General features: G+C 36.5%; 1 protein-coding gene across 1 annotated transcript in view; it reads left to right on the top strand.

Annotated features, from left to right (window-relative positions):
• LOC118906362 (WD repeat containing planar cell polarity effector) overlaps positions 1-13,879 on the top strand; it is a 409,302-nt gene that overhangs the window by 127,585 nt on the left and 267,838 nt on the right. Inside the window, exons 8-9 of the mRNA XM_036873828.1 lie at positions 9,685-9,799; positions 12,385-12,518. Of these exons, the coding sequence (XP_036729723.1) occupies positions 9,685-9,799; positions 12,385-12,518 (249 nt within the window). The remainder of the gene's footprint in view (positions 1-9,684; positions 9,800-12,384; positions 12,519-13,879) is intronic.

The raw sequence follows: 13,879 nt of genomic DNA on the forward strand, positions 1-13,879 counted from the left end.
TCTTTAACTGTACAGTTTGGTAGTGTTAAGTATATTCACATTGTTGTGAAACATGTCCAGAACTTTTTCATTTTGCAAAACTGAAACTCTACCCTTTAAATGACAACTCCGTTTACCCCTACCCCCAGCCTGTGGCAACCATCATTCTACTCTCTGCTTCCATGAGTTTGACTATTTTAGCTACCTCATGTAAGTGGAACCATGCAGTATTTGTCCTTCTGTGACTAGCTTATTTCACTTAGCATAATGTCCTCATGGTTCATCCATGTTGTAGCATGTGACAGAATTGTCTTCCTTTTTAACGCTGAATAATATTCCACTGGATGTATGTACCACATTATGTTTATCCATTCATCTGTTGCTGGACATGTGGATTGTTTCCTTCTCTTCGCTATTGTGAATAATGCTGCTGTGAACATGGGTGTACAAATAGCTCTTGAAGACCCTGCTTTCATTTCTTTTGCTTATATACCCACAAATGGGATTGCTGAATCAGATGATAGTTTTATTTTTAATTTTTTTGAGGAACCTCCTGTTTTTCATAGCTGCACCATTTTACAACCCCTCCAACAGTACAGAAGGGTTCCAGTTTCTCCATATCTTCACCAACACCTGTTATTTTTTTGTGTGTGTGTGTGTTCTTTTTTTTTTGATAGTTGCTATTTTGTGGGTATGAGGTGATATCTCATTGTGGTTTTGATAGGCATTTTTCTAAAGATTAGTGATGTTGAGCATCTTTTCATATGCTTGTTGGCCATTTGTATATCATCTTTGGAGAAATGTCCATTCAAGTCCTTTGCCCATTTGTTAATTGGGTTTTTTGATTTTTTTGTTGTTGTTATAGGAGTTTTAAAAAGTATATTTTGGATATTAATCTCTTGTCAGATATATGATTTGCAAATACTTTCTCCCACTTTGTAGGTTGCCTTTTCACTCTGTTAATTGTGTCCTCTGATGCACAAAAGTTTTAAAGTTTTATGTAGTCACATTTGTCTATTTTTGCTTTTAGTGTCATATCTAAGAAATCATTTTCAAATCCAACGTTATGAAGCTTTTCCCCTATGGTTTCTTCAAGGAGTTTTATGGTTTTGGGTCTGAGTCCAGGTCTTTAATCCATTTTGAGTTAATTTTTGTGTATGGTGTAAGGTAAGGGTCCATCTTCACTCTTTTGCATGTGGATATCCAGTTTTCCCAGCACCATTTGTTGAAGAGACTGTTCTTTCCCTATTGAGTGGTCTTGGCTCTTGTTGAAGATCATTTGAAGATCATATTTGTGAGGGTATATTTCTGGGCTCTCTATTCTGTTCCATTGGCTTGTAGATCTGTCTTTTGATAGTACCGTACTATTTTGATTATTGTGGCTTTATAATATGTCTTGAAATCAGGGAGTGTGAGAACTTTCTTCTTTTTCAAAATCGTTTTTGCTATTTGGAATTCCTTGAGATTCCTGGTCAACTTAAATAGGCTCTACTCTTTTCTATTTAAACAAATAAACACAATTAGTATTCATCTCAGGTACCACCATGTCTTGTCCATTTCCTTCAGAATCAAATTTCTCAAAAGAATTTCTGTTTGGAGTCTCCATTTCTCTATTGCTCACTCAGCATTTAACCAACTTCAGCTATACTTTTCTCATGATTACACTGAAAACCTTTTACACTGAGATTACAAAAAACCCTCTGTATCACTAAATCCAATAGACTTTTTTTTTTAAAGCATCATCTTAAATACACAGGAGGATTCAACACTACTGACCACTCCAGTGTTCTTGAAATACTTTTTTCTTTTAGTTCTTGATGACACTTTGCTCTTCTAATTTTCTTCCTACCTCTCCAGCATTCTTCTCTGTGTCCTTTTCAGGCCTATGCTTCTTTCCCCTGTCCTTGAATGTTAGGGTTCCTCAAGGCCTAATTCTAAGCCCTCTCCTCTTTACTCTGAACTCCTGGGTTATCAAATATATATTCATAGCTTCAGTGCCCCCCACCTGATGGATGAATTACTCAAGGGATTAAATTATAGATAAGAAGGCTGATTGGTGAGCCGAGAATTAGAACAAAAGCAAGGAGGTGTTCTTAAAGGAGGATATTTCTATCAGACTATGGTTAGGGCTCTGACTTGCCCTTGGGCTTTTTCTTTCTTGACAACTGGCATTAGTTATCAGAGTCATATCCCTGAACAGAGTTACAGACATTTGGTACAGGCTTCCTCCAGGCTCTGATCTGAACTGTGCACTGCCCACCACTCCATTTAAAATATCTGACCTGGTCCTCATTTGTTACCTTTTCTTTATGAGAAAAGTGTTGATTAGCTTTTGAGAAGCTTCCAAATCATCTGCTTGTTGGAGACATGGAAAACACCTTTGCTTCCACAGCAACTCGTTTACAGGTGCTTTGTTCAGGTGAGCCTCCATGGAACTGGCTAACATACACAGGTGCAACAACCACAGTGTCTCCAGACATTGCCAAATGTCACCTGCTGGCCAGAATCATCCCCACACTTGAGAACCACTGGTTTAGAGGGAAGCTGGTTTAGGTTGAAGAAGGAGCTGGAGAGAAGAAAACCTGATGGGCTACTGCATGGAAATCAACGGAGTGAGAGTTAAAGGATATTAGTTCCTAAGTGGGCCGGTTGAGGGGGACATAGGATTTGTCCTATGTCTTGGTCTCTACTTCTCCACTAATTATGAGACATTTGGTTAGTTGCTTTACCCTTCTGATTGTGAATTAGTATGAGGATTAACCTTGTTACTATTATTTTTTAACTTACGTACTTACTATGTACCAGAGTTGTACTGGCATTTCATATGAATTATAGAGATGGTGTGTATTAAAGTCCTCTGTAAATTATAAGATTTTGTACAAAAGTAATGTGCTGTCCTGTTCATTTCTTACCACTGTTTTTATCCTTTAGATCCTTAAAACTACTGGCAAATACAAGATTTACCTTTGTACCATGTTCTTTTGTGAATTTCATAAAATATTATATTTTCTAAGAACAATCACTTATTTTATGTAATTATTTTATATATATACATATATATAAAAGAGCTGGATTTAAAATTACATTAGGGATTAAAATGTAGCATCACTCATTTTATACTGAGAATAAATGAGAAGATGAGATTTTGTAATTTGAAATAGATTTAGCAGGCAAATTTCCAGGAATGTATCTGCTCCATATGTTGAATAACATCACAGAAATCTTTGGGAAACCCCATTGTTAGCACTTCTCTATCTAGAAAAGAATATCTGTTTGTTTCTTGTCCTTTTGTTTCTTTTCCTTAGTCAATTCCCTATAGTGAGTCAATTAAATTTTTTTTCTTATTCTTGTCTTAACTACATTCACTTTTGTCTCTCTACTTTAATGGATTAGTCAGGCATGATTTCCCTGTATACTCAATAATGTTTGCTGAATGAAGGAATAAATTACAGAAAACATGTTATCTCTCTTCCAGCAGGTTATCTGTTAAAATGATCAGTGACCCTACCTTTCATTATAGATTTCCTCAATGTAGAATTGTTTGTCTGTCTATAGTTCTGAGTTTCTCCAGAATTTATCCCATGGATTGGATTGGGGGCAGGGTTGAGGGAGGTATTGGGTCTCAGCCTGATGCAAATTCACTGGGCCTCCAGAGGAATGGTTTATAATATTGATACTTTAAATATTTGCTTCAACCCTAGAATTCACTCCAAGGGTCATAATACTTTGTTGCCTCTCTGGATTGTAGTGTTTAGCACCTGCTGTCTCCCACGTCTCCTGATGATTTCATGGGATCAGTCTTGGCTGCCTGTCCATGACTTACCTCTTAAATGATGGATTGAACCTGTCACCCAGTGTTGATTTCTAGTACTGATCCTGCATGCCTTTACTTTTCACTTCTCCCCAGATGTGATAATAATCACATGATCTGGGGGGGGAGTTTCCTTAGCCAATGAGAATACTGAATTCAATTAAATTGCTGCGATCACCATTATAAAATAGCTCATTCACAGTTATTTACTGCACCAGTTCTTCAATACTTGAGACCATGATGTATCGGTCAATACATGATGTATGATGTAATATTTCTCTTCTTTATGGCTACTAAACTGCCTCTTCTAGGAAGCAGTCATCTGTCTTAACCAAAATCTCCACTTCTCTGAGATGAGATTTTCCGCCGTATTCTACGCATAGTCTACCAATACATGCCTGCATCATTCACCAATGTATCCCCTTCTGTATACTTGGCATATATAGGAGGCACTCGCATATTTTTGATCTACTGAGTGAATGAAACTCAGATTCTTGTGGATTCTTGTGGTTGCTTAAGTTTTGTTTTGCTTAATGATGTCATCTGGTAAAATTTTCTCTTTCTTTTCCCAGTTCCATTTCACTTCTGATTAAGTACTCAACATAAGGTTAAGAGAAACCAATTTGAAGAACCATCTGAATATCATGGGAATCATTTCTTAGTTTCTTAAAGAGAAAGCACACCTCTCTGGTTATGAGCTTATTGAAGAAAATGAGAAGGAAAAAATTATAAAAGCAATAGGAAGAAACATGGTCAGAGGAGAACTAGCAAGGAAGATACTTCCTGTCTGACAGGGTATCAGAGAAGAGGAAAAGTTTCTGTTCCTATTTTGCCTTAGTCATCTTCTGCACAAGGAATGACATTAAAATTGGAACAATGTTGGGAAATCCCATGGGCTCTCTCATTTATTCATCCTGTGGATCTCTGTGCTCTGGAGGTGTCTCCCTTTGCTTCTTTGTCTGCTCTTTTTCATTTTCTGAGCTGTTGAATTCTCCAGTTCCTTGTAGTGGAGTAGAACAGTATCTTGGTGCCCTTTTTCCTTCTTGTCCTGCCAAATCTTACATAGGCTTTTTCCATTTTGGAGAGCTTAAGAACTAACTTTTTGGGGAAACAGGTGGAGATACTTTCCTGTCTGGGCTAGAATATTCTTTTCCTGAGATTCAGACTTTTTTTCCCCCCTAATTCTGGTTATCGCCATTACTATATCCAGGAATATCTTTGGCACCAGTACTTGGAAACCTTATGCTTCCCCACAGGTTGTTTTATAAAAATGCATTAATTAATTTATTAATTTGTTCATACCTTCTTATTCCAAAATCTGGTGTTAGGGATACTGCTAGGACACAAGACATTTGGAAATCTGAAATGATGGACATACCTTGATCCTAATGAGTACCCACACTAGGTGTCAATAGAGGACTAACCTGATCTTTTAACACCTCTAAAGATTGGAATGTCCCAGAGCTCAGACCTTGGACCTCTTTCTCTCTTTCCACTTCTTTTTTTCTTCTTAAGCAACAGAAATTTATTTTCTCACAGTTCTAGAAGCTAGAAGTCTAAGGCCAAGGTGTTGTGAGGGTTGGTTTCTGATGAGGCCTCTCTGCCTTACTTGTAAACAGCCATCTTCTTACTTCGTTGCCTTATGGCCTTTTCTCTGTGTGTGCACATGGAAAGAGAGAGCCCTCTTGTGTCTCTTCCTCTTATAAGGACACCAGTCAAATTAGATTAGGGCCCCACCCTTATGATCTCTCCACTCATTTTTTAAGGAGAGCTTATTCAGTTCCATAACTTTAAACACTACCTTTACATTGTTGATGACTCCCAAATATAATCTCCAGCCACCACTTCACCCTGAACTTCAGACTACTTGATGTCTCTACTTATATGTCCATAGACACCTTAAACTTAACATGTCCACACCAAACCCTCGATTCCCCCAAGCTAAATTTACTTCTCCTCAAGTGTTTCCTATCTCGGTAAACGTAGTTGCTCAGCCCAAAAACCTTTGAGTTTATCTCTTGTATGCCACATCCAATTCTTCAGCAAGTCCCCTTTAAAATGTCTCAAATCTATCGACATACTGTTTCCTCTAGCATTGCCATTCTAGTTCAAGCCATCATCTTCTCTCACCCGGACCACTGCAATAGCCTCCTAATGGTCTCCCTGCTTTTACTCTTGCCCTGATCCCTCCTTAAAACATAAATTATAATTCTCTGCTGCTTAAAACCCTATGGCTTCTCATCAGAAACGTGCAGTGTAACCTGGCCCCTGACTACCTCGCTAATTTCATCCTCTGACTATCCCTCTCACTCACTCCCCACAAGCCACTCTGGCCTACCTTTCCTCAGTTGTCCCAGGCACATTCTAACCTCAGAGTTTTTGCATTTGCTGTTCTCTGCCTCAAACTCCCTTTCTCCAAATACTCATATCACTTGTTCTTTCACTTCATTAGGATCTGTACTCAAATGTCATCTCCTCAGAGAGGCCTTTTTACTTCTTTATTAGTCATTTACTTAAAACAGCATCCTCCTAAAGCCTGCATCCGTATTGTGCTTTATTTTTCTCTGTAGTTCTTATTGCTTTCTGACATTATTTTAAAACTATTTTTTGTTCTCTGTGTCCACACTCAAATGCAAGCTTCCTGAAGGGAGGTAGGGCAAGGGCATTGTCTGTTTTGTTCAATGCTGTATCTTCAGCACCTAGAACAGGGCCTGGCTCATACAAAATACTAAATATTCATTTGTGGAATGAATGAGTGAATGCATTAGTGGCTGCACCCATCCTTTGAGAAAGATTCTGAAGGAATGCCCAAGCTCAGTGGGCAGGATCCACAGTCCCCAAATCACTGCTCCTATCTCCATGTGTATATCAGTTATCTACTGATGTATGTATGCTTTCCTGCTACGCCTTGACACTTCCCCTTCAAATCCTTTCCAGCTTAAGTTCCCTCTTTTACGTACTATCACAGGTGCACTTTCCATCTCCATCCGACAAAAGTGGTCTTTTAGAAGTAATTTTATAACATAACAAGTGCTCATACATAGAAAAAGCAATTTCTATTAGGAGATGAGGGTTAGTTCATGATAATTGTGGTGAGAGCACAAAATAACAACAAATTTGGGACTCGGACAAATTAAATTCCATAGTCCTGAAGGAACTTGCACATATCTTGGAGACAGTATCCTTGTTAAGTCAGAGCAAATAGGAAAGGTGACAAAAGATTGTAATGGTTATAACTCACCTGGAGTCTAGTGTTCCATATCTAACATTGAGCCCAGTCTGGGCACAAGATTTTAAAAAAGAGGAATGTGTTCAGAGATGGTAAATGGTATAGTGAAAACATATGAGTAATGTTTGAATAATAACAATAATTATAATTACAGACATTTACTATGTGCCAGACATTACTCTAAATACTGTAAATAGCAATTTAATCCTCATCGTATGAAGTAGATATTATTATATCTCATCTCAGAGGAGGAAATGAAGTTACAGAAGTTAAGTGACTCCCTCAAGGTCACACAGCTAGTAAGAGGTAGAGCCAGTGCTGATTTCATTTTGATTTGAGTCCATGTTCTTAACCACTATGTTATTATCTTTTAATATTTAAAAAGAGCACTATTGAAGAGAAACTGGGGCTACTGTAGAAGTTCTTAGAAGGCGGTGTTAGCCTTCACCTCAAGCTCAAGCATCACCACCTCTTCTCAGTCCCCCAAGTCTACCCAGTATGTATTCTTATAATCGGACCAGTAACACTTTATTACACTTACTTGCTTATATCCCTACCTCTCTCTACTAACCTATATTTAACCTATTTTAAGGGTTATATTTGATTCACTTTTGAGCCACTAAACTTAGTTTAGTGTTTGGCATATAATCAACATTCAGTTTCTGTTGAATGAAAAAAATGAAAGAATGATCTTTAAATTGATTAGAACTTTCCAGTGGTAGAACAGATTTCCTGTAAGGTAATAAGCTTCTGGTCACTGGCAGTTTTCAAGCGTGGGCTGGATGCTTGAAGGATGCTTGTAGGGATGCTGCAGAGGAACTTCCATGTCATGTGGGAGTGGAAGATTAGACCAGGTTTCCTTCTAACTATGAACTATTTGATCCTATGATGTTAATTATGATTCTTTCTCTAAACATTTAGTTAGCACCTCCTATGTGCCTGGCATTGTTCTAGGCACTGAAGATACAAAGATAAAAGTGGCCTTGCTAGTATCCATAAGGAGCTAGTAATCAGTGGATAATGAGGAAAGAGGTGCTTAAGAGTATAGGTATAAAGTTTTAGTAGATAAAAATAAATAGAAAAGGACAGATATTTGAGGTGCTTTGAATAAATGAGGAAGGGAGAAAAAAGCTATTACAAGGGGGAGAACTAGATATGAAAGATGACCCTAAAATTCCCTGAGAAGGGAGAATGTAGGGAGTAAAGACCACATTATATTATTATATATTATGTTATATAATATAATATAATATGTTATATTGTTATGGGGGAATTCCCTAAAAGGGAACTATCAGTGTTTGTCATCAAGGTATATGGCAGGGCTGGATGTAATTCATAATTCAGTAGAGATTAATTAATTTGTGAAGTATTTTGAAATTCTTGGAACAAATGTGCCTTCTTTTATTAGTCTCCCAGACCAATAAAGTTGATTAAATTCTCCTTTCCCCTGCCCTCCGCCCCCTTTGGGGGCATTAACATGAAATGGACAATTCATTAAGTCATGTGGGACCCTTCAGTTTCTTTTCTGATTCATGTGCCTGGAATCTGTTAGACCATAGGGGAGTAATGGTCTTCTTTTTTTTATTAACCTGGTCCCTGATGCTGCTCATCTCTCACACATGTCACAATATGTCTTGTCAAAGAATCATCCTCTCTAGCTGGGACATGATGCTTAGGTAGGTGGGGAAGTCCCCTGTTTTGTTTAAAATCATAGTTGTCTTTGGGTTTGGCTGGCATGTTCATGATTAGTTTACTGACAATTGGTTTTTTTCTTTCTATACCATATGCTATTCCATGATTCATCTGCTTTGAGTCTGCTGCCCTGAAGGTGAAACAATTTCTTCCAATGTTGATATTTCATAATCTCATAGATAACAAGCATACACATATGCATAGTCCTTTCAGAAGTTTTAAACATTTGGAGATGAATGAATTATGCTGCCACAAATGGAAAGGAGCAGTATAAAACCATAATGGTGATATCCAGACATCTTCTGTTGGTGGTGGTGAACGCTAATATTAATAAAGCCTGCATACTTTACTGTATCTCTCCTTGAGAAGCTATTTCTGGTATGTGGTATTTATTTATGAATTTTAACATTTAACATTTTACTTTAATTGCTTTGATTTACATGTATTTTAATATTTTAGACAAGATCTTTATTTGTAGAAGTGCGGTTTAAATTCCAAATAAATTGTAATACTTGCTGTTAATATTGTAATGATGGCATCTTTTCTCTATTTAATGTGTAGCATTGATTATTCAAAGCTTAAGAAATCTTTTAATTTCTGATATAAATAGTAATCTTTGAAAACATTTCAGTTTAAGACACATCACATTTCTGAATGCAGTGCAAAGCAGTTTTTTCCACACGGTTATTTTCTAAGTATTTAGAAGATTACACTTCTAATAAACATGGACTAAATTCAGTTTCTGCATATAGCACTAATCAGTGCCCTTATTGTGTTGCATCATTTAACCACCTGTATCTTTTTACTCAGAATGTCTGTGATTGTTTTTCGAAGAAGAAAAGGCTCTTTATAATTCCATGGTGTAGATGCACATGTAAATATCTGTATAAGTTGTGCATTTGGGGAGAGATTTTTAAAAGATTCTAATTCTCAGTATATCTCCCTCCCCCTCTCCCCCTTTCCCTGGTTTTAGCTTCTCTTTGGTTCAGGTGTGCTGGTGTCCTTAAGCCTTTCCGGGCCGCAGCTGGAGAAAGTGGTGATTGACAGAAGCCTGGTGGGGAAGCTCATCTCAGACACCATCAGTGATGGTAATTACCCCCATGTGCAAATCAATTGCCTACATTAACAGTGGGGCAGGAGAAATAGTGTGTCAACAGGTAGACTAATTATTACCACTGGGGACTTGAAAACACAAGTAATTGCTTGTAATAGCACAGTTACAACCCCTGGGACCCATACAAGTTTTGACTAATATTTAATATCAAAGTTTTTGTCAAGTGTTAGGCTCATATCCTTGAGTATTTTTCACTCTTTGCTTAAAAAAATGTGAACGTATTTTCAAAAGAGGTTTATTTTTTTTTGGTGTGTTGACATTTCAAATATTTTTCATTTTCACATGAATTTTGAATAACAAATAACCCAAATTTGTCAACACAGCCACCAGTAAAAAAACAAAAGCAAAAACAAAACCTGTGCTTTGGCTGTTAGGAAGATTCTCTGTTACCAAAGTCTGTGAATACTAACTTGAGAGAGTTGGGCAGTATTTATTTATTAATTATTATTATTTTTTAACTTTTTAAAACAAATTAATTAATTAATTAATTAATTTTTGGCTCTGTTGGGTCTTCGTTTCTGTGCGAGGGCTTTCTCTAGTTGCGGCAAGCGGGGGCCACTCTTCATCGCGGTGCGTGGGCCTCTCACTATCGCGGCCTCTCTTGTTGCGGAGCACAGGCTCCAGACGCGCAGGCTCAGTAGGTGTGGCTCACGGGCCTAGTTGCTCCGCGGCATGTGGGATCTTCCCAGACCAGGGCTCGAACCCGTGTCCCCTGCATTAGCAGGCAGATTCTCAACCACTGCGCCACCAGGGAAGCCCTGGGCAGTATTTATAAATATCAAAAATCAATGCCAAATATACTAGATAAATCTGAATCCCATTAAGTGATACCACAATCAGTACATAATTGCTACAAAGCACATAAAAAAAGACTTTAAGCCAGTAATTGAAAAAGTAGGGTACTGACATTTATTAATCCCTAAAAGGCTCTATGCTGTGCTAACCTATGTATGTCATTTAATTAAAAGAACTATTCCTTCTAAGGTATAGTTATTTCCATTTTATGGATAAGGAAATTGAAGCTGTAATACTAAGGAACATGACCACCAATGAGATATTAAGGACTAGCCCAAAAATGACTGGGTTGAGATTTGAACCCAGGTTCTGGCTGCAAAGCCCATTTTCTTTGCACTACAGTGTGCTGACTCCTAAAGTTTTAAGATTATGTTGTTTAATTCAAGGTAAAAAAATGGTCTAAGAAACAGATTGCATTATCATTAGAGATTGAAAATTGTCAGTATCTTAAATTGAATAATCAAAGGAAAGTGTGATCTAATGGAAAGGATAGAGGTTAGATTACAGAAACCTTCCTTCTGCTGTGTGTGCTCACTAGCTATCTCTGAATAAATCAGACACAATTTCATAGAGAAAAGCACTCTGCAGGATGGCTATCATTAGCCATATACCTGATAATGAAAGCTGGGGTTAGGGTTATAAGTGTGCCGTTTCCTTTTCCTTATAGGATCATGGTGCTAAGGAAGCTTCCCTATGGAAGAGGTTCCATTTTCATATGTCTAATAATTGACCCCTTCATTGACACTGCAAATAAAATAGTGGCTCTGATGATTTTGTCATATTGATACTCCTCCATAAGAATTAAAAGGAGACTTCCAACACTATTCATGTCGCTGAGATATCTTTTTTCACTTGTTTCTTTTATTTATACCACAAATGATACACTCTCATGAGACCATGATAACAATGTGATTTCTTGGCAGTTCTCCAGATTCTCCTGTAATTGTGTAGATATACTGTTGGTTACTGCTTGCACAGTCAGGATATGGAAGTAAAGAAAAATATATAAAACATTCAATAATTTCTTTATGCTGGGAACAATATTAAACATTTCTCAAATTCCTACTGTATGTTTTTATCAACAATTTTTATAACATTAACGGCCCTTTATGTAACCTATGAATATTAATTATCTACCTGTGTGCTTTAAAAATAAAGCTGTAGAAATATTTTTGCTACTCTTCATTATCAAATATTATTTTATATAATGTGCATATTGGATATAATATGCTTTATTTCATTCAACTAGTATACCCTCAGAAAGAAGATTCATTGATGAAAAATTTTTTAAAAAATTGGTGGAGAACACTGATCTGTATCCCTTAATAAATCCAATTTATTCTCAGATGGTTTATATCATATAAACACAGGATTAAAGGCTAAGCACAAATAAAAGTAAATGTTTTTATCTTTACATTCAGATGTGAAATGGTCTTTATTTTATGCTTTTCTTAGCCCTATTCCAAATACATCTCATTTGGAGGTTGTCCCCAAACATCAGTGTGTACTGAAATGGTCTCAGGAAAAAAGAAAAAGTATCAAATCCATGCATGATTAGATTGATGATTGTTGTTTATTCCCAGTATCTTTACTATCTTTGTAAAATGTCATAATGGTATTTAGGAGACTTTAGTTATTTCAATTAATATTCATTTATCTTCTGAAAGTAGTTTTTTGTAACATTTCAGTGGAAGAAACTGTTAATTCTTTATTATTTTATTCTAACTCAGTATTTGATAGTATTATCAAATCTTTTTTTTTAAGCTCTTCTCACAGACAGCTTTATCATCTTATCATTTTTGGCACAAAACAAACTATGTTTTATTCAGTTTACCAAGAAGATGGGTTCTCCTGATACAAACAAAAGACTGGAAAAGCTCTCAGCCTTGGATTATAAGGTAGAGATTTCATTTTATATAGTCATATTGTTAATTATTAAGGTATGCTAGAGTATCACATGAGTTGATGTTATGCTTGTTTTTATTGAATGATTCCGGATTTCAGAAAAACCAGAGTTATTATAGGATTAAGCTTGATCAACTAGAAACAGTGGCCATCCAGAGTTTTCTTTTTTTACTCTCATTGTGGGGGTCTAACAGTGGCATGCTTGGAGTAATTTATATAGTACTTACGGAAGTCAGAGACAGATAATAGAGGCAAGTTACACATTCGAAAATGGTTTTCTTGCTAGTGGTAGTATATACACCATTCTCATTTTCCCCTAAGACCCCGTATCATCCTTCTAGGCAAGGATAGCTGCTCTGGCTTCCATTTCACAAGAAAAGAAAGAGAGAAGAAGGCACTTCCAAAGGTTAATAGAAATGTGTAATAAACGAAGAGTGGGAAGACTCCCCCACCCCCCACACCCAACTCTAACTGTGGAGAAAAATGCAAAAAGAAATCTCCTTCCTGTGTTAGTATCTCTCCCTTCAGTAACTCCAGGTAATTTGTTTCCTTGTATCAGGGACCTTACATCTGTTAAGGCAGGATTTTTATTTTAAATGATGTATTTAATTTAAGTTTTGCCACATTACATTTTAACTGCTTGGAAGGCATACTCTCTGGTAGGATGAGTATCTAATACATTTTCCAGGCTGTTTCAGTTCAAGGCCTCTTTTCAGCAATGACTTGTGTTTGCAAGATTGATCCAGCCTCTGTGACGTGGATTTGAGACAGTTCACTGGGAACGGGGCTGATATGCAGCTTCCTTAAACAAGATGCACACTTACACCATACCTAGAGTATCTGTAACAAGGGCAAAGATTCTTGAAAGTCAACTTTGTGTGTGTGTTTGAAAAGTAGTATTTAACCTAACCTTTTGCCCTTTTGCATTATTTCTTATTGTGACTGAGGTGGTGGTGGTATGAGAGGATTTAATTTTATTTAGTGGAAAAATCTACTCTTATAAAAAAGATTTTTAACATGGGATAAAATACATTAAATAAGTGTTTCATTGTGGTAATAAACTAAAATTTGGTTTTGTCTGCCGACTTTGTGGAGCTTCTGTAACACTTTGTATATATTGATTCTTTTAAACTGAAAATCAGTGGTATTCATATATTATATTTTGTTTAGTAAAAAAAATTGGTTTAGCATTCTTAATGGGATATTATTTTCCAGAATGGCTAACTGTAGATTTACTTAAAATGTTGTTTATTTACTAATACTGGTCTTTAAGATGCACCAGTATGCATTACCTCAAACTGTTAAAGTAACTGTTTTTAATGCATTTATATAAAATTTTGTATGGCTAGTTTCT

The sequence above is a fragment of the Balaenoptera musculus genome, chromosome 13 (assembly GCF_009873245.2).
Source record: "Balaenoptera musculus isolate JJ_BM4_2016_0621 chromosome 13, mBalMus1.pri.v3, whole genome shotgun sequence".
Lineage (NCBI taxonomy): Eukaryota > Metazoa > Chordata > Mammalia > Artiodactyla > Balaenopteridae > Balaenoptera > Balaenoptera musculus.